This window comes from Ambystoma mexicanum, chromosome 11 (genome assembly GCF_040938575.1).
Source record: "Ambystoma mexicanum isolate Mex_15411 chromosome 11, UKY_AmexF1_1, whole genome shotgun sequence".
In the NCBI taxonomy this organism is placed as follows: domain Eukaryota; kingdom Metazoa; phylum Chordata; class Amphibia; order Caudata; family Ambystomatidae; genus Ambystoma; species Ambystoma mexicanum.
The window spans coordinates 1,358,017,668-1,358,038,200 of NC_090934.1; the positions used below are offsets into that span (position 1 = coordinate 1,358,017,668).

Genomic DNA, 20,533 nt, shown 5'->3' on the forward strand with positions numbered 1-20,533 from the left:
TATGTTAATATTTACATTGTTTTTTCAATTCTTTGTGGACTCTTCTTTCCAGGTTGAGGGCATTTGCATGTAACAAACTGATAATGCGGCAATGACCTTGCTCATCGATGGCTTACTCCTGCGAAACCCTAGCTAGGAGAATGACGAGGAGTTTGCTCAATATTCAGGAAAGCATGCAAGATTTCGATTATCAGAATTGCCAATTCTGCTAGTATGAAAGGACAAATTCTTCAAACAAGAAGTAGATACTATGGAATATTGACTCCATACATGTTCTCGTTCTAGCTGACAAAACAAATGGTGTAGATCCTGGAGGAGGAGGAGGAGGTGGCGGCGGCCCAAAAACACCCTTGTTTGAAACTTACTCTGACTGGGACAGAGAAATTAAAAGGACTGGTGCGTCCGAGTGGAGGGTTTGTTCCGTTAACGAGGGCTATATGATCTCAACGTGGTAAGAGTTGCACAATTTTCTCATGCTGTTTTCCTTTTCCGGCACTATACAGAGTTTGTTCTCTTTTAATCGCCACAAAAAGGAAATAATCGGACATACTAACATAAAGTTCTCTTACTGAACCATGATTGTGTGCATATTACCTCCCCACAGCTTTCAGTCTTCCAGCCTTCCGTGATTTCATCCAGTTCAAGATTTCCTCATACCTTTCCAATGAAATCTGTTTAGTGTTTGGTCAGAAATTACGCCCCTTGTGCTCCGTCTTTATTTATGAATGATTTTTATTTTGTTTAAAGTAAATACAATATTCAAAAAGGGTAGGGACTACATTTTTCATACAATGAGCATCTTCACATTTTATAGCAGTAGGACTCTATAATTATTGTAGTCATATGTCTATAATCTACAAAGTGGGGCATGAGAGAGAAAAACTCAATGAAGGCGAAACCTGAGGAACATTGATGCATATACATGAGATATACAAATCGAAAGATCAGTGACAGTCATATATAGGTCTAGCAATAGCTATCCTGTCACATTATAAATCGATTTGATGGGTCGTCATCTTTGAGGAGATCGTGACCTTACATCTGTTGATTTAAAGCCACCTTGTGAGGCAGACATATCGGTAACTACTATGTGGTGAGGGGGATGGCATGGTAAAGGCAGCAAGAAAGAGCTGATGGCTCCAAAATTAGTTTTGGCTCGTAGGCAATGAGGGTACATAATATTAGTTCTTAGATGGTACTTTCGCATTTGTTGCTTTTCTCCTATAGGTAGTGCATTTGCTTTTTTCAGCTAGATATGTTGGGTATATAGGATGATGGGACAACCATCACACTCTTCTGTCCAAACACTCTTGGATAACTTGGATGTCCAGGAATTACATTAGATTGTGAATGCTATCACACTCGATAAGCGTGGTCATATTCCTATTATTTTCTGTTGGTGTTTTTCAGCCTTGAAAACGACATCATTGTCGAAACACGTGTCGGCTGAACTGTTTATAAAATAAACACTACCAACCTGAAATGGATGTTTTCGTCAGTACATTGGAACACATATCAAGATGGACTTTAACTATTGAAACTTAACAATAACTTTTCCTAATTTAATGGCTTTCAACTACTCCAACTTTGAAATAATCAACCTAACTTTGAAATCTTAAGGGAGAGCGCGTATAAACAACTGGTCATTTATCTTTTTGCAACTATTTTACCTTGTCCCTAGGTGAATGGGAATCTTTTTCCCCTCTCACCTAGTCTTTTACTCCTTTTATGGGTGACCTTGTTATGTCTCTCCACAGTGTATGGTTGAAGTTATAGTTTCCTACAACCTTTGGGTTTAGGCTGGGTTGACCCTTTGGGCTCCCCTATTCATTTCTTTGGGCTTGGGTGAACTACAGTTCGAGGGGATTGTGTCCTCCGACCTATTCCACATCTATGACAGGTAATGTCCACAGCTGTGCTGCTTCGGAAAATTTTCGGCAGAGGGCGTCCTGCATCGATCCGTTGTCCCTCGAGGGCCTCCGTCGAGGGTCAATGTCACCGGATGTTATATAATGGACGCACAGTGCCCGTAGCCTCAGTTCTGTTTTTTCTTCAGAATCTCGGCGCGCTCGATTTTTCTCTTCAAAAGCAATGTCTTCAGGGTAGTAGAAGAAGATGAAGTTGGGCTTTAAAAAATGCTGGGACTGCGGTTCGAAGATGTCCATCACGGACCCGCACATAATCTGCCTCTGGTGCCTGGGCAAAGCCACGCCACCGACGACTGCAAGGATTTTCAGTACCTGACATCTAAGGCCTTGCTGGAACGTAAGAAGAAATTGAAGGTAGCTAGGGTGCCTAAGCCCCATAAATCGAAGTCCGCTGGGCTTTCGACCGAGGACTCAAAGGCTGACTCTCCGCGTCGGCGAAAATCCAGGGGGGGTCTCAGTCTAGGAGTGGTTCCCGGTATGAAATGCGCCATCACCGGTCGCCTTCCTCGTCGGAGGACTCCGCCAGACGGTTGACTTGTCCCACCAAGTCTTCGTCGCCGGCCGAATGGGATTCATTCCGCCGGCAGATGTTAGCGATTTTTGAATCACAAGGCACAGTTCCATCCGCGCTTTCGAAAGAAGCCGGCACGGAACGGGCTTGGTCCACCACTCGCACGCCTTTGGGCTTGGACGCGATCATCGGGAGCCGTCGAGGTCCCGTTTGGACAAGGGAGATCGCAATAGCCGTGCCAGATCCAGATCCAGGACCCGGTCCTCGATGCCATCGAGACCGTCGGAACCTGTGAAGCCTTCGAAGGAGGCGTCGACGTCATTGGCGCTGTGTCCGTCGAGGGGCTCTCTCGAGGCTCTGCCCTCGAAGTTGTCGTCAGCGCCTCGGTCGATGTAGACGCTGATTTCCCTCGATGCCGTTTGTGGAGGATTTGCCGGAGGTGCCCCGAGGGCTGTGGAACCTCTGAGGAAGGCTCTCAGTAAGTCTGTGAGGCTTGTTTTTGCGCCCTATTCTGTTCCTCCTCCTAGATTGGACTTTTTCCAACCTTTGCAAGATATTTCAGAGGATGAGGGATTGTCTGATGAGGAGTTGGTTGTGCCTCCTGATGTCCCTGTTGATCTTTTGTCTGGACATATTCAGATGGAGGAACTCTGTCAGTCATTGCATGACGCTAGTGGCCTTGACACCTCTCCGTAGGTGGAGTTTGGTAGACCTGAGCCCGGGGCGCATGCAGATTCCTCCTATCGGTGTCTCATGTCAAGGGTGACAGAATACTTGGGGTGGTCTGCTCCACCTGTTGATTTTGCTCAGGATGATTTGACAGACATCCTGGATCAAGGTCCACCAACTGACCCAGTATTACCTTTTCACATGGCTTTGCAAAGGAGGGTGGCAGCGGCTTGGACTGCTCCGGAGAGTCTACCAGCAGTTAATAAGTCATTTCCGAAAAAATACCACCCATTCAGTGGTGACCCCTGCTACTTATCGACGCACCCTACTCCAGAGAGTTTGGTGGTGCAGGCGGCTACAGGCTCCTCGAAACAGGCTGTGTACCCTACCATCCCTCCTGATAGGGAGGATAAGCACTTTGATGGTTGGACGAAGAAGGTGTTTTTTTAGTCTGGGGAGGGTATGGCGTTGAAGGCAGCCAACTCCACTTGTGCCTTAGCGAGATTCACACACACTCTGTGGAACTGTGCATCTTTGGCGGTTGAGCATATTCCCGAAGGGGAGGAATGGGATGGTTTTCTAGCCCTCGTGCAAGACGGCAAGGATGCCATGTGCAAGTCGATTCAGTCGGGTTTGGACACGGCAGACTGTGTCAGCCGGTCCATGGCTGCGAGCACCTTGATACGCAGGTTTGCGTGGTTGCGGAAGTCAGGGTTTGCTCCTGATGTGCAATCCTGTCTTCTGAACATTGCCTTTGATGGTGTTCATCTCTTTGGCAACAAGGCTGACGAGTGCCTTGAGAGGTTGCAGACCTCCAAAGCTGCAGCAAAGTCTTTGAGTGCTGCAGTTCGTCAACCTCCACCTTTTCGTCCTAATGGGCAGCAATGGAGGGGAGGTTCCTTTCGGTACTACTCTTCCTTTGGTAGATCGAGGGGGCCACCATAGGAGTCCCAGGGGTGGAAAGCAAGGTACTCGGGGTAGTTGACTCTTTGCCTTGGGCAGTTGACTCTTTGCCTTCAGGCACTGCCGCAGCTGCGTCCGCTCAGTCATGAGGCCATGTCCCATGGTTCGCCGGTTGGGGGCAGACTTGCGCAGCATCTTGGTGAATGGCGGGCCATTACTTCAGATGTGTGGGTTCTGGAGATCATAGCCCATGGCTACTGTCTTCCCTTCCGGCAGAGGCCTCACAACAATCTACAGGGGAAGCTCTCTTTGAAGCGTCCGGATCCGCTCCTTGCGCAGGAAATCCTATCCCTGCTGGAGAAAGGCGCCATAGAACTGGTGCCTGTAGCAGAGAGGAACAAGGGATGGTATTCCCCTTATTTTTTGATCCTGAAAAAAAGACTGGGGATTGAGACCCATCATGGACTTGCGTTGGTTGAACAAGCTCCTCAGGCAGGACAAGTTCTAAATGGTAACTTTCTCAAGTCCTCCAGGCCCTTCAACTTCAGGATTGGTTGGTGTCTCTAGACCTCAAGGATGCTTACTTTCATGTGCCGATTCATCCCAAGCACAGGAAGTACCTAAGGTTCGCGGTTGGCGACTCGCACTTTCAGTTTCGGGTCCTGCCGTTCGGATTGACCTTCGCCTCAAGGGTCTTCACCAAGCTGATGGTGGTGGTGGCAGCGTATCTCAGGAAAGGGGGAATTCATGTCTACCCCTACCTGCACGATTGGTTCATCAGGGCGCGCTCTCCCGAGCAAGCCCTGGATCATCTGTCCGTCACCTGCCACTCCCTTCACAAGCTGGGCTTCTCCCTCAATTTAAAGAAGTCACATTTGACACCTACCCAGCGGCTCCAATACATCGGAGCAGTGCTCGACACATCCTTAGTGCAGTGTTCGCCTCCCCAGGTGAGGGCTCATCACATTCTTCAGATGGTGGACAAGTTTCAACGTGCCCAGAGTCTCCCAGCGTTCGAATTCTTGAGGTTGCTCGGCCTCAAGACATCCTGCATTTTCCTGGTGCCAGAGGGCCAGGCTGCGGATGAGATTGCTGCAGTGGGCTCTCAAGATGCAGCAGTCGCAGTTCTCCGGCAGGATGTCGGATCCCGTTCAGATTCCGACCTCGGTCGCCCAGGATCTTCTATGGTGGGCCGACGAAGGCAGTCTGATGAAGGGAGCACCATATTGGCAGCCATTACCAGAGGTGACGATTGTGACGAAAACGTGGCAGCGGATGCTCTGAGCAGGCAGAGCACGGTCTTTCATGAGTGGGAGCTGGCTCAGGAAGTTCTTTTGGAGATCTTCGCCCTTTGGAGAACCGCCCACAAGTGGATCTCTTCGCCACCAGTGTCATCCGGAAGTGCGAAAGATTCTGCTTGCAGGAATTTCCTCCAAAATGAGCCTTGGGAGACACGTTCGTAGTGGAGTGGTCCTTCCCACTGCTGTACGCATTCCCTCCAGTCCCCGTCATTCCGCAAGTGTTGCAGAGGTTTGGTTCCCGAATGATCCTCATTGCTCCGGCGTGGGCCAGGAGATTGTGGTACCTGGACCTTCTAGACATGTCCATCTACCCTCCACAGTCTTCCGTACCGAGACGATCTGCTCTCGCAGGAGGGGGGTCGGGTTCTTCATCCAGAGGTCAAGTCTCTCAGCCTTCATGCTTGGTATCTGAAAGGTTGAGGTATAAGGATTGGGACCTCCCCGAAGACGTGATGGAGGTGGTGCATTCTGCCAGAAGGCCCGCAATGAAATCCCTGTACCGTTGCCGTTGGAAAAAGTTCTGTGACTGGTGTAGGGTACAGAATGTGGATCCTTTCCAATCTTCCATTCCTTTGGTTTAGTTTTTTTGCTTTCTGTAACCCAAAAGGGCCTGCACGTGGGTACCATTAAGGGTTACCTGGTGGCGCTGTCCATATTTAAGCGCTCGTCTGAGGAATGTTCATATTTTAAGATCCCTTTGATTTCTCAGTTTCTAAAAAGGTTAACTAATGTGTTTCCACCGTCGCATTTCCAGGTGCCGGGATGGGATTTGAATTTGGTTTTAAAGTTCCTAATGGGAGCTCCGTTTTGAGCCCTTACATTCTTGTCTGTTGCGACTGTTGTCCTTTAAAACTGTTTTTAGTTGCGGTTACTTCCACACGCAGAGTCAGTGAGTTGCAGGCACTTTCCGCCAAGCCACCCTTTACTGTTTTCCATAAGGACAGGGTTGCCCTGCGGGTGCGGCCGTCTTTTCTCCCGAAGGTTGTGTCGGAATTCCATTTGAGCCAGAAGGTGATTCTTCTGGCGTTTTATCATCCTCCACATCCTGGTAAGGAAGAGGAGAGGCTCCATAGATTGGATCCTAGAAGAGCTTTGAGTTTCTATCTCTCACGGATGTCCCGGGTCAGCTCTTTGTTGGTAATGATGGAAGTCGCTTAGGCCAGGCTGTTTCTAAACAGACGTCGTCTAGATGGATAATTTTGACTATCTCCGAGTGTTACCGTTTGGCGGGAAAGGACCCTCCAGCAGGCTTATGGGTTCACTCTACTAGGGGTGTGGCTGCCTCCACTGCTCTACAGAGGGGCGTTTCTATTCGCAATAAAAACTATAACTGAGGCTACAGGCACCGTACATCCTATATATAACATCCAGTGACGTCGACCCTTGACGTACAACGGATCGACATCGACGCAGGACGCCCTCTGCCGAAAATTTTCCAAAGCAGCACAGCTGTGAACATTACCTGTCATAGGTGTGGAATACGTTGGAGCACCATCCCATCGAAAGAACTTTACCAGATATGGTAAGTAACTTGTTCTTCCCAACTAGTAAAGAGGGATTTTCATCCCCCTTTACATTTTATATAGTGGGCCAGCACACCTCACCTTATGTGGAGTGCTAGGGGGATACAAAGTATCCCCTTTCTTACTTACCTGGTGACAGTTTTACAGTTGCGAGTTTTACATGAATGGCTGGTGGCCACCTCTATGACTTTGTCTTTATTACTCACAGGGTTTTAATTCAGCCTCAGTAATGCACAGAAGGGCCACCATTTTTCTAAAATGGTGGACTCCTTTTTTCGCCATTTTCTGTGTTCTTGCTGTTTCTGAGGTCTTCCTTGTTTCTCCCATACTAGGCAGGAACAACCTCAATGGCTGTTTTGTCTTTGGCGGGAATCCTCTGGATTCCCCGCCCATCGTCCAGAAGGTCTGGAAAGGTAGGAAGCAAGGAGTTCCTGATAAATATCCAGAATCTGGAAGCTGCTAACAAGTCGAACTCTGGAGCTGAAACCAAAGCAGAAGATGGAGAATCGAAGGCTGTAGCGATTTCCAGCGACCGGAGAGCCTGATGTGTAACCGGAGCCTGCTGTAACCCTTCCTTCCAATCGACATGGGGGAATCCCGAAAACTGATGACACTGACCCATAGCATGGTGAGATCCACTAGACTTAAGAAGGCCTGCACTTTGAGCCATCCCATATTGTCCTGGGACCTCGAGCAATTGTGCGGTGCATGTCTTCCGAATTCCGAATCAAGCTGAATCGAGCTGAAACTATGGTGGCATCCTGCTGTAAATCCAGAGATGGGATTTTAGTCCTAAAAGTCCCCTCTTGCGAGTGCTGGACCCTGTAAACGACGAGAATCCGACCAGCAATATTCAGTCTTCTTCTGGCTCCTGAAAAGGGCACAAAAGCCAGAGATGCATCCAACTGCAAGGATACTCTTGCCTGGAGCCTTCCCCCTTGATCCCTCCTTAAAATTCCCTTCCAAAGTTACGTCTTCATGACAAAGGAATACATTGACTGGGTCTTTGACTACAGATCCTGAAGTCTTCCTGCTGCAACTCTTCTGTGCTGAGGTACTGTGTTGGCTGGGGTATTTACTTACCGTAAGCCTGTTTGTTTTCTGTAAAGCTTTTTGGGTGTTTTCTGTGATTGGGAGTCCTCTCATCCAGTTCACCCAGGCCCACTGCTGGACTCCTCCTATGGTGTCTTCTCTGAAGTCCCTGGACCCTAACTAATTTTAAAGTGAACTACTTACTTCAGGAACTCTTACTTTTGCCTGCACCAGAACCCTATCTCACCCTGCCTACAGCTGGCACCTAGACCACTAAGGTCCCTCTTCTGTCTCTGAAAGAACTCTTCAATAAACTAGGGATGGACTGAATAAGAAGAGGATTCCGTTTTAAAAAGTATAACAAGTGGTGCAAAGTACTTGTGAAAGAGTTTGTTCGTAACTAACTCTGAGAGTGAGCAGTTACTAAAGTTCTTACTACCTAAATGTGTGTAGTGCCATTCTGAAAAGTATATCCAAGGTTCTTCAGCATCTGGGTCTGGCATGGATTTACATGCTCAAGAATATTCCCCGTCAGGCTGGGAATGCTTGGTAAAAGAAAAAAGTTTCACTTTCACTTAAAATACTGTAATTCTTTTCTAAACCAATCACTGTCCCCTGGGTCATACTGTCCCTCCTCCCCATTCCAATCGCAGTCCCCTCACTAAGCCCCTCCTGCGGCAGCCATCTCTGAGCTATTTGCATGTGTTTTTGATGGAAAAAGTTCTATTTTTGTTTCAAAGAGGCCCGTGTGCCCTTTGCTTCATCTGCTGACGGTGGGGACCCATTGTCAGTAAAGTTCTGCACCCCTTAAGGGCGAAGATCATCGTAGATTCTAGAAGGCCCTTGTGCCCACTTCACCACCCCCCCCCCCACCCCGACCATGATGGAGGAGAACGAGGGAAGGTCCCTCTTCAGGGCCCTGCACCAAATGGAGACTACAGAATGTGTTTGTGGAGGATAAGCACCTGCAATGCCTCTGTCTGCACCCGGACCACAAAGAGGTGGAGTGTGAGATATGCCTCAGTTTCTCCAAGAAGATGACGAAGGACAGGCATGGTAGACTGGCGGCATGGCTTAATGCCAAGGCCTCTGACCCGTGCTCCCAGCAGGGTCATACCTCACCCGGGACCGGCCGGTCCAAGGAGCGGTCTTCTAAGTCCTTTGAAGGCTCCTTATCCGCGGGGGCACAAGAGTAGGCCAAGAGCTGCAAGTCCACCGAGTTAACATCGGAAGCGGTCCCAAGGTGGATAGGGCGCGATCAACATCACCTTCCGCCTCCATTTCCAGCGGCAATCAAGCTCCTCTTCGAAGAGGAAGTCCTCTACCCTGGCTAAACTATGTGAGAAATCCGAGAAGCCGCGGACTGAGGAGAAGGCGGCAGAACAGCGCAACCAGCACAGGCTACTGCTACTGCCACAACCTCTAAGGGTGCTGATCATGCAAGGGTAGCCCCCGCGGCTCAGGTGTTCCTACCCCCAAGGTGCAACACCGCCGCAGTAACTTTGGCAAAGTCTGTAGGCGTGCCAGAAGGGGGAAACAGGCTAAGGCCCTGGTTCAAGACCCTCTGGGTGGGGGGGAGGGGACAGGGCTCCTAGGCATCCACGAACGATGAAGACCATGAGTCCTTAAACAAGATCCACGAGGACGTCGAAGAGGACGATGGCGCAGTGCCTAGTTTTTCTGTTTTACCTTCTCAGCAGAGGCACATTTACTTGGATATTCTGTCGACCCTGCACACCTTGGTGTTAGAGCTCCAGATGAGAATGACTCTGGTACCTGTGATTTCCCCCAGGTCCCGATCAGCCTCTAGCGAAGAAGAGGAAGCATCATTCAGTGATTTTCCCCCTCGGAGTCCTCCAGCAGACCCAGACGTGGGTACGGGGCTGGATACAGCCACAACGACGGATGACGATATTGTCGCAGTGGATGGTGAATCTCCCCATTTGGATGCTCCACGTAGGGTGTTCCCACCGGATGACGTTGGATCATTCCACTCCATGATCTCCAGAGCATCCGAGCTATTCCAGCTAGTGCCAGAGGAAACCAAGAAGGAGGGCTTCTTGTACAAGAGGCGCAAGGCCAAGCGGAAGACCATCATGGCAGTGCCCCATCTGGATGATGTTTGGGAAGAGGGCCTGGCCCTCATGAAGAACCCTTGCACAGCTCCAGCCAAGCGGGATAGGCTGGAGAAGAAATATCGGGTGCCAGAATCCCCTGAGGTCCGAGCCATTGCCAGATTTGGTGGTATCAGCAGCCGCGAGGAAACAGTGGGCCAACCAGTCCTCGTTGTCTTCGGTCCCTCCAGACAGCGAGGGGAAGAGGATGGATACCATGGGAAAGATGATTTACATCGGAGCGTCCACTATCAAGGCGGCCAACGCACTGGCGATCCTGGCCAGGTATGACAGGAAGTTGTAGTACAAGCTGGTGCCGATTCTGGAGTTCCTCCCCGACGATAAGAAGATGGAGACAATCGCTCCCTTCCGATGCCACTTCCCCTTCCCGGATCACGCCATCACAGTGGCATTGGACGTCACTGACATGGGGTTCCGACAGATGGGGAACAGTGTTTGCCTTCGTCACCAAGGTTGGATGAAAGCCACGAATTTCCGTCAGAAGGTCCAGGCGAAGGTGCTGGACATGCCCTTCGACAGAGAAAATCTATTTGAGAAGGCCGTTGATGATTCCCTCCATGCCATCAAAGCGGATACGGAGACAACCCGTTCCCGGGCACTCTCCAGCAGCACTGCTCTTCTTTTCGCTCCTCCAGAGGAAAGTCTAGTAGGTCTTCCAAAGGTTTCTCAACATCATACCGACAGCCTTCCAGATCCACAACCCAGGAAGCCTGCAGAGGCTGTTCCCAGGCCTATGGTAGCGGTGGACAGCATCGCCGTTGCCCGCAGCGCAGGAGTCCGGCACCGAAGCAAGCCTGAACCTGCCGGGGCATCGGGCCCCCACTTGTGTACCCCAGTGGGAGGACTGGATGATGAGGTTTGTCAGCGAGTGGAGTAAAATTACCACCGACAAATGGGTGCTGGACGCTCTTGCCCAAGGACACACCCTGGAGTTTCAACGCAAGTGTCAGGGGATACCTCCGGTTGCATGTCATGAGCAGCACATCGCTCAGCTCCTGGAAGTGGTACAGACCATGCTACTGAAAAAGGTGATGGAGCTAGTTCCCCAATGGCTCCTGGGCTCCAGAGTGTATTCCAGATACTTTCTGGTCAGAAAGAAGACAGAGGGCTGGAGGCCCATCCTAGACCTACGGCGTATGAACAAATACCTAAAATCCCAAGTTCAAGATGGTCACGTTGCAACATGTGCTCGTCCAACTGGAAAAAGGGGATGTCTTGATGGCGTTGGACCTGGAGGATGCCTACGTCCACGTCCTCATTCACAAGAAACATCGGAAGTTTCTACGTTTCATAGTGCAGGGACAGCACTACCAGTTGAAGGCTCTACCGTTCGGCTTGAAGTCAGCCCCCAGAGTGTTCACGAAAGGCCTCGCTCCAGTGGCAGCCCGGCTACGTCTACAGGGCATACACGTATACCCATACCTGAACGACTGGCTGATTCACGCCCGCTCAGACTCAATCGTCGAAAAGAAGACTGCCACTGTGCGGACCATCAAGTCGTTGCTGGTCATAATGTTGTCCTGCATCTACCTCTGCAGGTTGCCAATGCGACCCCTTCAGGAGTTCCTGGACATGCGCTGGATAGAGGTATCTGGAAGCTTCACAGGCAAGCTCTCAACGATGAATTCCATCAGGCGATAGGATGGTGAGGCGTCCTCTCCAACATCGCCCAGGGCACGAGATTTTAAGGCCTGCCATACCAGGAGACGGTCACCACGGACGTCTGCACTCCAGAGGCATGTGACTGCCGGAGGATAAGAATCTTCATATCAACATCCTAGAGCTACGGGCAGTGTTCTGAGCCCTCAAGCCGTTTCTACCATCTTTGAACGGCAAGGTGATGGGGATCTTCATGGACAACACCACCAACATGTTATACATCAGGAAGTAGGGGGGCACTCGATCCCCGGCGTTCTCCAAAGAGGTGCAGGTCTTGCAGCGCTGGGCTGTCGGACAGGGGATGTTTTTCGTCCCTCTCCACCTGGCGGGAGTCGAACACCATTGCAGACTCCCTCAGCAGGGAACTGTGCTCCTTCCATGAGTGGGAGCTTCGTCTGGATCAGGTGGGCCAACTATTCGTCAAATGGGGCAGGCCACAGATTGATATGTTTGCGACGGCGGTGAACTCCAGTGCGAGAAGTTCGCCAGCATATTCCACCATCCGTGGAACCTGGGGGACACATTCTCCTTCCTGTGGGAAGGGCTGTTCCTGTACACGTTTCCTCCGTTACTGCTCCTGCTATAACTCATCAACACAATGAGACAGTGTCCATGCAGGATGATACTCCAGTCAAGCTGCCAGTGGTTCCGGATCTTCTCATCGGAGAAGGAGGTGCAATTCGTCATCACGACCCAGGATCGCTGATCCTGAGGGCTTGGCTCCTGCAGCCCTAGAGTTTGGGGGATACGAGTGGCCTGTGGACTGCAGGGAGGTCTTCGCCAAGGCGAGGGCATTGTCGACTTTGAAGTTCTACGGCAACAAGTGGAAGCATTTCGCTACGTGGTGCCGGTCTCAGAAGATTACCTGTGTGGGTGCGATTTCTCGCCGTCACCATAACCAGTACAAAAGGGACCCTATAAAAACTCAAACAGAAAAGAGTTGAGTAAACATTGCTTTATTAACACACAAGCATTCGCGAATGGGCCACAAGTTCAACCGTCTCGCAAAGCAAGTCGTCAAAGTACCGCCCTTTCCCTTGCAAATCGTGGTCCTTTTATACCCATCTGTTTTACATTGTCATACATTGCTGCACATAGATTATGTCCACCACAAGGCGGTTCCTCCCAGTCATGACTTTGCATCAACGGTAAACAGTTCAACATCTGCTATTGTGGTTTCCTGTTATCTGTTATTCGCTCTCTCTCGTGCCCCTCTGTGTCCTTATCTCTGTGCACGAGGCTGTGCTTACTCATTCCTTCCCCCACCCGTAATCTGCAGATAGTTTTAGCAGGCTCAGCATGCTTCGACATACAGTGACCAAACACAATTCTTCTGTTAAAAACAAGTTCTTGCCAGGTCAACAGGTCTTAAACGCCGCTGCATAAAGAGAATGCCTCTTCTTTTAACAAAAGGGTACATTCTTTTAACACATATGGTGATTAGTACAAACTCCAAGTGTGAGCACAACATTACATATGTATGCGTACCTTCACCTGTGAGGGTCACGGCCCTGCAGATGCTTCCATAATTGCTATCCTTGGCCAAGGCTGGACTGGCGCACACCTCGATCAAGGTGCATCTACACTAGGTCTCCAGGAATATCTTCACTTTGGTCCCACTGACTCGTCAAATAATTTTTCAAAGGACTTTTTGATCTTTCCCTTCGGTGAAGGCTTCCGCCCCGGCATGGGAACTAGACGTGGTACTGACAAGGCTCATGGGGGGCCCCTTCGAGCCTATGCGTCGGTCCCCACTCAAGTTCCTCTTGTGGAAGATAGCTTTCTGTATGGCAATCACCTCTGCCAGGAGGGTGGGTGAGATCCAGGCCCCATCATACAAGCAACCGTATCGGACTTTGCGCGAATCCAGGTCGGTACTGAGTCTGCACCCCTCTTTCATGCCGAACGTTCCGTCAGAATTTCACCTCAGCAAGCCTTTGGTGTTACCAATTTTCTTTCCGAAACCCTCGTTGGTGGAAAGGGCCTTGCACTCACTGGACGCTGCTTGTGCCCTGAAGTTCTACGTGACAAGCACAAAGAGTTTTCAGAAGACTTTACAACTGTTCGTGAACTTTGGTCCTGTGAACCATGGGAAGGCCTTGTCCAAGGCTTCCAAATCAAGGTGGCTCTCCGGGTGCATCATGCACTGTCATTGGTTGACGTACACTACACCAGCGCAATCGCTGCGACAATGGCGTTACGGTCTGGTATGCCCCTCCTGGACATCTGCAGGGCTGCTACGTGGAGGTCCACGTACACCTTAAAGTTCTACTGCGTCGACAGGGATTCCAGGAAGGAGTCCAGAGTCGGCCAAGCAGTGCTACGCAACCTGTTTGCTTGAGGCGAGTCTGTTCCAGAGTTAAGAGTTAATTGCTTTTGTTGGGCCTTGCCACCTCCCGTGGTTGTGTAATGTTGTACTGCTATGCATTTGCTATTCATGCACGTGTAAATCAATGACAGACCCCATGCTGGAGAAGGTTTAAGTTACTTATCTATAACTATTGTTCTTCTGCATGGGTCTGGCATTGATTCACATGTGTCATACTGCCAATTTACGTGCTTACCAAATCTGAAAATGTCTGCCAGATGAGGGGCTTAGGGAGAGAACTGTCATTGGATGGGGCAGTTTGACACAGAGGACAGTGATTGGTTTATAGGAGAAATATAGTTTTTAAGTGCAAGTGAAGTTGTTTTTTCTTTTACTGAGGATGTGCATCCATGCCAGACCATGGAGAACCATGGGGAACAATAGATACAGGTAAATAACTTATACCTTATTTTACTCCCCTGTGAATTGTTGGTGCCTCTTTCCAAAAGTAATGCTGTTGGCTTCGTATTTCTTTCAGAGAATAGGTGCATAGGTTCCTCAACTGGGTCTTGCTTCCCCTAACTTGCTGTGTAGCCGGTTTAGAATAAGCCTGCCTTAGGGTTTACCTACCTAGAATAACATTGAGTCATTCAAAAAGTGTAACATTGGGGTTTGCTTTCCCTTGTCTATTTTATACAGATGCTAAAACGATCTTAGGTCTATACAAGCCTTTAAGTTGCTGATGGCTCCTTTGAAAACTATATGGGTTTTACTAACCTTGAGTTGGCCGTGTGGCATCCTAAAATAAGTTAGTTATTGCTTACCTCAGTCTGTGTTCCACTGAGCTGAAAGGCATCTGTAATTGAATATTACACCAACAGGTCTTACTCACCTAGTATAACTGTGCTATCCTGAATTACTTATAGGGATATACGGTTCCATGAATCTGCGTTCCACGGTTCTGAAAAGTATCCTGGTAACAGTGTTGGTTGATTATGTAATTTCTCCACTAAATGTCACTGCATAGCTGAATTACTGTAAAGTAATCTGAAAGTAACTAATGGTTTTACTCCCCATGAATAGGTGTGCACTATTCTAAATGTTTGATAAGCTCTGGCTTACCTACACATACTGTAAGTTTTCTAAATAAGGTCTATGCTTTGGTTTGTGTATTGTAAAGCATAGTGTTGCGTCTTTATGTGTTTATGATCTGTGATCGTACGTACTTCCCCACAAGAGTTACCTTGGCCTACTTGTATTTAAATAAACACTTCATTTTTTTTACAATACATAGTGTTTGTGTTTCTTTGGATCATAGATGTACTATCATTTCTTTGTACCGATTCTACAGCCCTCTCTCCCTCCTGAGATGAGCCTGGCTGCTCTGTCTGTGCTACCATATACTTCAGCGGTACAGCCTTATACTAATGGTGGAGTCTTGTACTGTCTTAGGTGAATGGTTTAACAAAGCCCTTAGTTGGACTTCAGAAAAACTGTCCTAACACTCATTTATCTCATTCTTTTTCTATAAAGCACCCTCACGTGCCTTGTTTAACATGTTGCCAGAAACTATTTTAAAGCCTGTTCTATACAATTATTTAATTTAACTTGCATATTGCCAGTGAATATTTTCCTAAAGCTACTGAGTAGCTTGAGAGCAATGCTGATAGTGTAGCCCATCCTATTAACAGACATTGTACAGGGGTTTCTTAATACTAGGCGCTACACTGTCAGCAATGCTGTTAAACTACTCCACAACGTCAAAAAAACTATATTCTTTGGTAATATGTGAAAGTCTTCAGTGCCATCAACGCATTGGTGTTAACAGGGACCTTAATACCCTCAGACTTGAAGTCAAACAATCACAGGGCCAATAGCATCATCTCTTTATTGATAGTACCACTTGCAGATCAGTGTGGGAGCACCACTGTTAAGACCTGCTCAAGACAAAATCTGTTTATTACATGTGTAGTTTTGAAGGAACTTTCTACTTCTTCCTTCACAGGGCTGGTGAACACTATGCCCCTCCTCTGAGACGACAAAACTATTTTTTTTTTTACACTATTGCAAGACATTATGTTGACTCAACTCTTAATGTTATTCTTCCCTCCTCTCAACCAGTGCCATTCAAATTAAGACCTGTTCCTACTTTTTTCAGTGGAAGAGATAGCTGCTCTACATGTTGTGGGCCTAGCGTTGGGGTCACCAATTAATTATGATATGATTATATAGCGCCTATACACAATGTGATTGAAAGCGCTTCACGGCAAGGGAGGGAACAAGGGAAAATACAATGACATTCTTACAGGCCATGAACAACAAGAATGTGAAATTAACTATCATACTCGGCCTTACAACATTTCAGACAGTGCAGGAGCTAAAGCACAGATACGAAGGAAATGGGAAACAGACGACTACCGTACAAGGCCTGAAGGCATTTCTGGTAGAGCCGGAGATTAACAAGAGGTGAGGGAAGGGGGCGGACATAGGAGGGAGAGGAACAAAACAAGCAACTATCGTACTAGGCCTGACGACATTTCAGATATTGCTGGGGGGTCGGGGGGGACAAAAATGTGTTATCAATACATGAAGAAGTTTGATTGGTCTATCTATTACCTACGGATGAATGGGATGTTGCCTTGGGATTGAGGCAGACTAATTATATGTTTCTAGATATTGTCTCCATCTGTTTGTTTTACAATGGGGCCTGCTCTTAGACTAGGTCCATCATTAGTGACTAGAGTCTCATCACTCCCCTCAGTCGGAAACCTATGCTGTTTAGAATTGCCTGCGGTAACAACCCTCCCTAACAGATTTTAAGTGTACCAATGGGTTAGCAATTCCTTCAAATGTCCTCATATCACACCATTATTATTCTCCCCTGGTGGTTTATATACATTTATGATTAGTCATTATTTGTGACTGACTCACATCATAAAGAACTGCCGATGAGACATAGGAACAAGATTTGTCCCCCAAGAAGGGTTTCAAATGTAGGAAAGATTTTGCCCCTATAGCCAAGCCACCCATTGGGCAACCACGCATATTTTGTTTTGCATGAGTACAAATGATGTTAAACCCATCAATAACAAAACCCTCAGTTAACCAAGTTTCCTGCAAAAGGATCTTCTGATGTTAGATCAAAATAAAAAAATAAAGAGTTAAAACCGCTCTTATTCGATGAAGCCCATTGTAATTGAGTTTGGTATCCAGGTATTCATGTAGGACACAATTTAAAATAGTTAAGGGAAACTTGCTTCCATAGTCGTTTTACATCCCAGGCACGTGCACCCAATTTTGTTTGCTGGAACATTTGAGTTAATACAGCCCATATGACAACAAGGATTAATCATCAGTTGCTATTGATTAGGAGATAATTCAGAATCAAAATAGTTCCCAGCTTGTTTTCGACAAACAGTAAGTTGGAAGCCCATTTGTCTTCGTTCATGATAGCAAAGATTCGAAAGGGCCGTAATGGCCGGAGAAATAAATTCAACCAGGCCCAATTTGTGGAACTATGCAAAGTTGGAAGAACAATCCTTGTTATATCCATTCCACGTATATTCCTAAGTGCTGGTATTCGATGGAGGAGATCCATATTGAAACTTCTATTCATAATTGGGCTATACCTTCTTGGCTGTCAAGAAGAGACTGCGGGACCTGGGAGTCAAGTACTCAATGTTGTATCCCGCCAAATTTAGGATTGAACACTCTAACCAAGTCCTGTTCTTCACCATCCCTGAGGGGGCATCCAAGTTCATCGAGGAACACTTCCCCGGTGTAGCCAGCACCTGGGATGGAGCTCTAGAGGTGGCCACAAACCTTTCCAATGTTATTGTTCAGCTTCTACTTTGGGTCTGGCCCTGGTCGGCTCCCTTGAGGGGGGGGGCCTTCGCCTGTGGTGAGCCCGTTGGCTACTGGCCCTGACTCGCTACTTCGATCCTTTTTGTTGCAACTATTGCAATATCACTATGATATGCACTGCGTCATGTCTAGCCAATACCCCGACACGGTCGTGTTACTGCTCGAATGGCGCTAAGCCCCCCAGGCAATGTCGCCACTGGTTATGTTTTGGGTTAAGTTGCGTTTGGGTATCACTTCTCTGATTGGGAGGGAGGTGTGGGCGGGGGAGGGAAGAGGAGGGAGTTATAGTTGGAAAAAGGCTTGGCAAGTGACTGGGAACTCGAATCTCCTTATTCTTTCTGACAAGATCGGTGAAATCTCTGCTCTGTGCTTATTGGCCGGTTTACTGTACCCCAATCCTCGGCTGAGACCATTTGTTCCTGGAATTGTACTACCGATATGTAGATGGTTGACTGCTTACAATGCATGAGCTGAAATATCAGGGGGATGGGCAATTATGCCAAGATGAGAAAACTGCAACTCTATGTTGAATGGCACCAGATTAACCTGCTTTTCTTACAGGAAACACATGCCCTTACAGGCACATCTGAGGGATTCGCGAAATCCTGGGGCCCCCAACAGTATTATACTACTTAATCCTCCTAGAATTGAGGTGTTATGACACTTCTCCATAAAGGTCTTCAATTTCAACTGAAGAAAGCGCACATAGACCCCGCAGGGCAGTATGTCCTACTCTTTGGGTCCTCACAGGGAAAGGAAATCGTATTGCTTAATATCTATGGCCCCAATATTGATGATCCTGACTTCTATACATATGTCTCCTCACTATTGACTGGATTCCCGCTTGTTCCAATTCTTTGGGGGACTGACTCCAATACTATTCATGACGTCCATTATGATATATCAGGCTCTAAACCCCATCAACTGTCCAAGGCAGCTAAAACTATCCTGGAACTACAAACGCAATTTGACTATACCGACCCATGGCGTCTTCTTTATCCCGACTCTCGGATGTTCTCCTTCTACTCTTTGGTGCATGATTCCCACTTTCGCATCGATAGGTGGCTCCTCACAGATATCCTAGTCAAGAGCGTTACCCATATGTCTATTCTCCCCAGGACATACTCTGACCACTCCCCTGTGACAATCTCCTTGTGGTGGACCACTTACCCAAAACCCGGTCGTGGGGGCTCAAACCGCGTTCCCTGTTAGATACCGCCTTTGAATCCGAACTGAGCACCAATATAGAGGACTTCTTTACTTTAAACACGGGCACTGTCCAATCCCTGGCTACCCTGTGGGAGGCGTTTAAGGCTTATAATAGGGGCACAGCGATCTCGAAGGACGCGGGGATCCTTAAGACTATCAGAAGGGACATTAATAAAAGTGAAACGAGACTCTCCCTCCTCGAGATTCAATATGCTGCTACGCAATCGACACGCTGGCTGATATTGGCACTGAATTAGATATGTTCCGCGCGCATGCTGGGCGGGAGCTGAAATTCTTAGATTCCCCCCAGGCTGCAAGGCAATACGTGGAGGCCGAATGCGCTGGTCGGGTTCTCGCCAGGTTGATCAGACTTGAGCAGGGTGCATCACATATCCCGGCAATAGAGAGAGCTGATGTACTCTGGCTGTGACATTGCAAGAAGTCAACTCTGAATTCCGCTCCTAGCTCTACTCCAACACTGAAACAGCCAGTGAAGCTGACATAGGGGTGTTCTTGTACAGTCTCCCACTCTCCGTTCTTCCTTTTGCAATTAGAGATGCCCCGATCACATCTGATGAAATATCTAATGCCATAGACCAGCTGGCTTCGGGAATGGCTCCGGATCAGACGGTCTCCCTATCAAATTTTATAAACACTACAAATCCTGTCTCGCCACTACGGGCGCTATCGAACGAGGTGTGCCTTGTGGGAGCCCTGCCCCCTTCCCTCCATGAAGCGGTAATAACTGTTTTGCCCAAACCGGGCAAACCCCCACACAGTGCAGCTCCTATCGCCCTCTCTTACTCATCAATTGTGACGTTAATATTTACGCCAAAGTGTTAGCCCTGCGTCTGGCCCCATACATGCACTATATTATTCACCCGGACCAATCCGGTTTCATTCACCTCTCGGGCATGTTGCTATCATTTCTTTAACATCCGCAAAGTTTTTTCCTCTCTCACCTTCCATGCTGTTAAGGGACTTCAATTCAGTACTCCAACTAAGTCAGTGCCTAGTCTGGGATTTCCAAGGGAAGCCCTTATTTATATATTTTTATGACAAGTTCATAGATCTGGATGATAAACCCTTGTATAACACCCCTCTCTTTGAATCCCCCTGACCTCACTGAGCCAAGAAGTAGGTTTGTTTTGCAAATTAAAAGATTTATTTGAAAATTAAATATATATATATCACACTTGTATAAATAATTTAATATTTGATAACACACTTATGAAGATAATGTTGATGGATACTAGCACACTTTTTTATCAGTTAGGAGTTGGTACAGAAACGATAAAATAGCTGAGAATGCTTTATGGTTTCAAGGAAAAGTACTGATGGAAAGGAATGCAGTACAGAAATAAACTGATATGGTTTCAACCAGAGAAAATATAATCACTTTTCCCCTTTGTGGCAATTCACTCCCCCCCCCCCCTACGCAATATAAGGAGATGGAAGGAGAGCACACAATTTTCAGGAATACAAACACAA

At 47.9% G+C, this 20,533-nt stretch overlaps 1 protein-coding gene across 1 annotated transcript in view; it reads left to right on the forward strand.

Annotated features, from left to right (window-relative positions):
- Positions 1–20,533, forward strand: part of MTMR10 (myotubularin related protein 10) — a 431,932-nt gene that overhangs the window by 169,644 nt on the left and 241,755 nt on the right. The window contains exon 7 of the mRNA XM_069624915.1: positions 286–451. Within this exon, the coding sequence (XP_069481016.1) occupies positions 286–451 (166 nt within the window). The remainder of the gene's footprint in view (positions 1–285; positions 452–20,533) is intronic.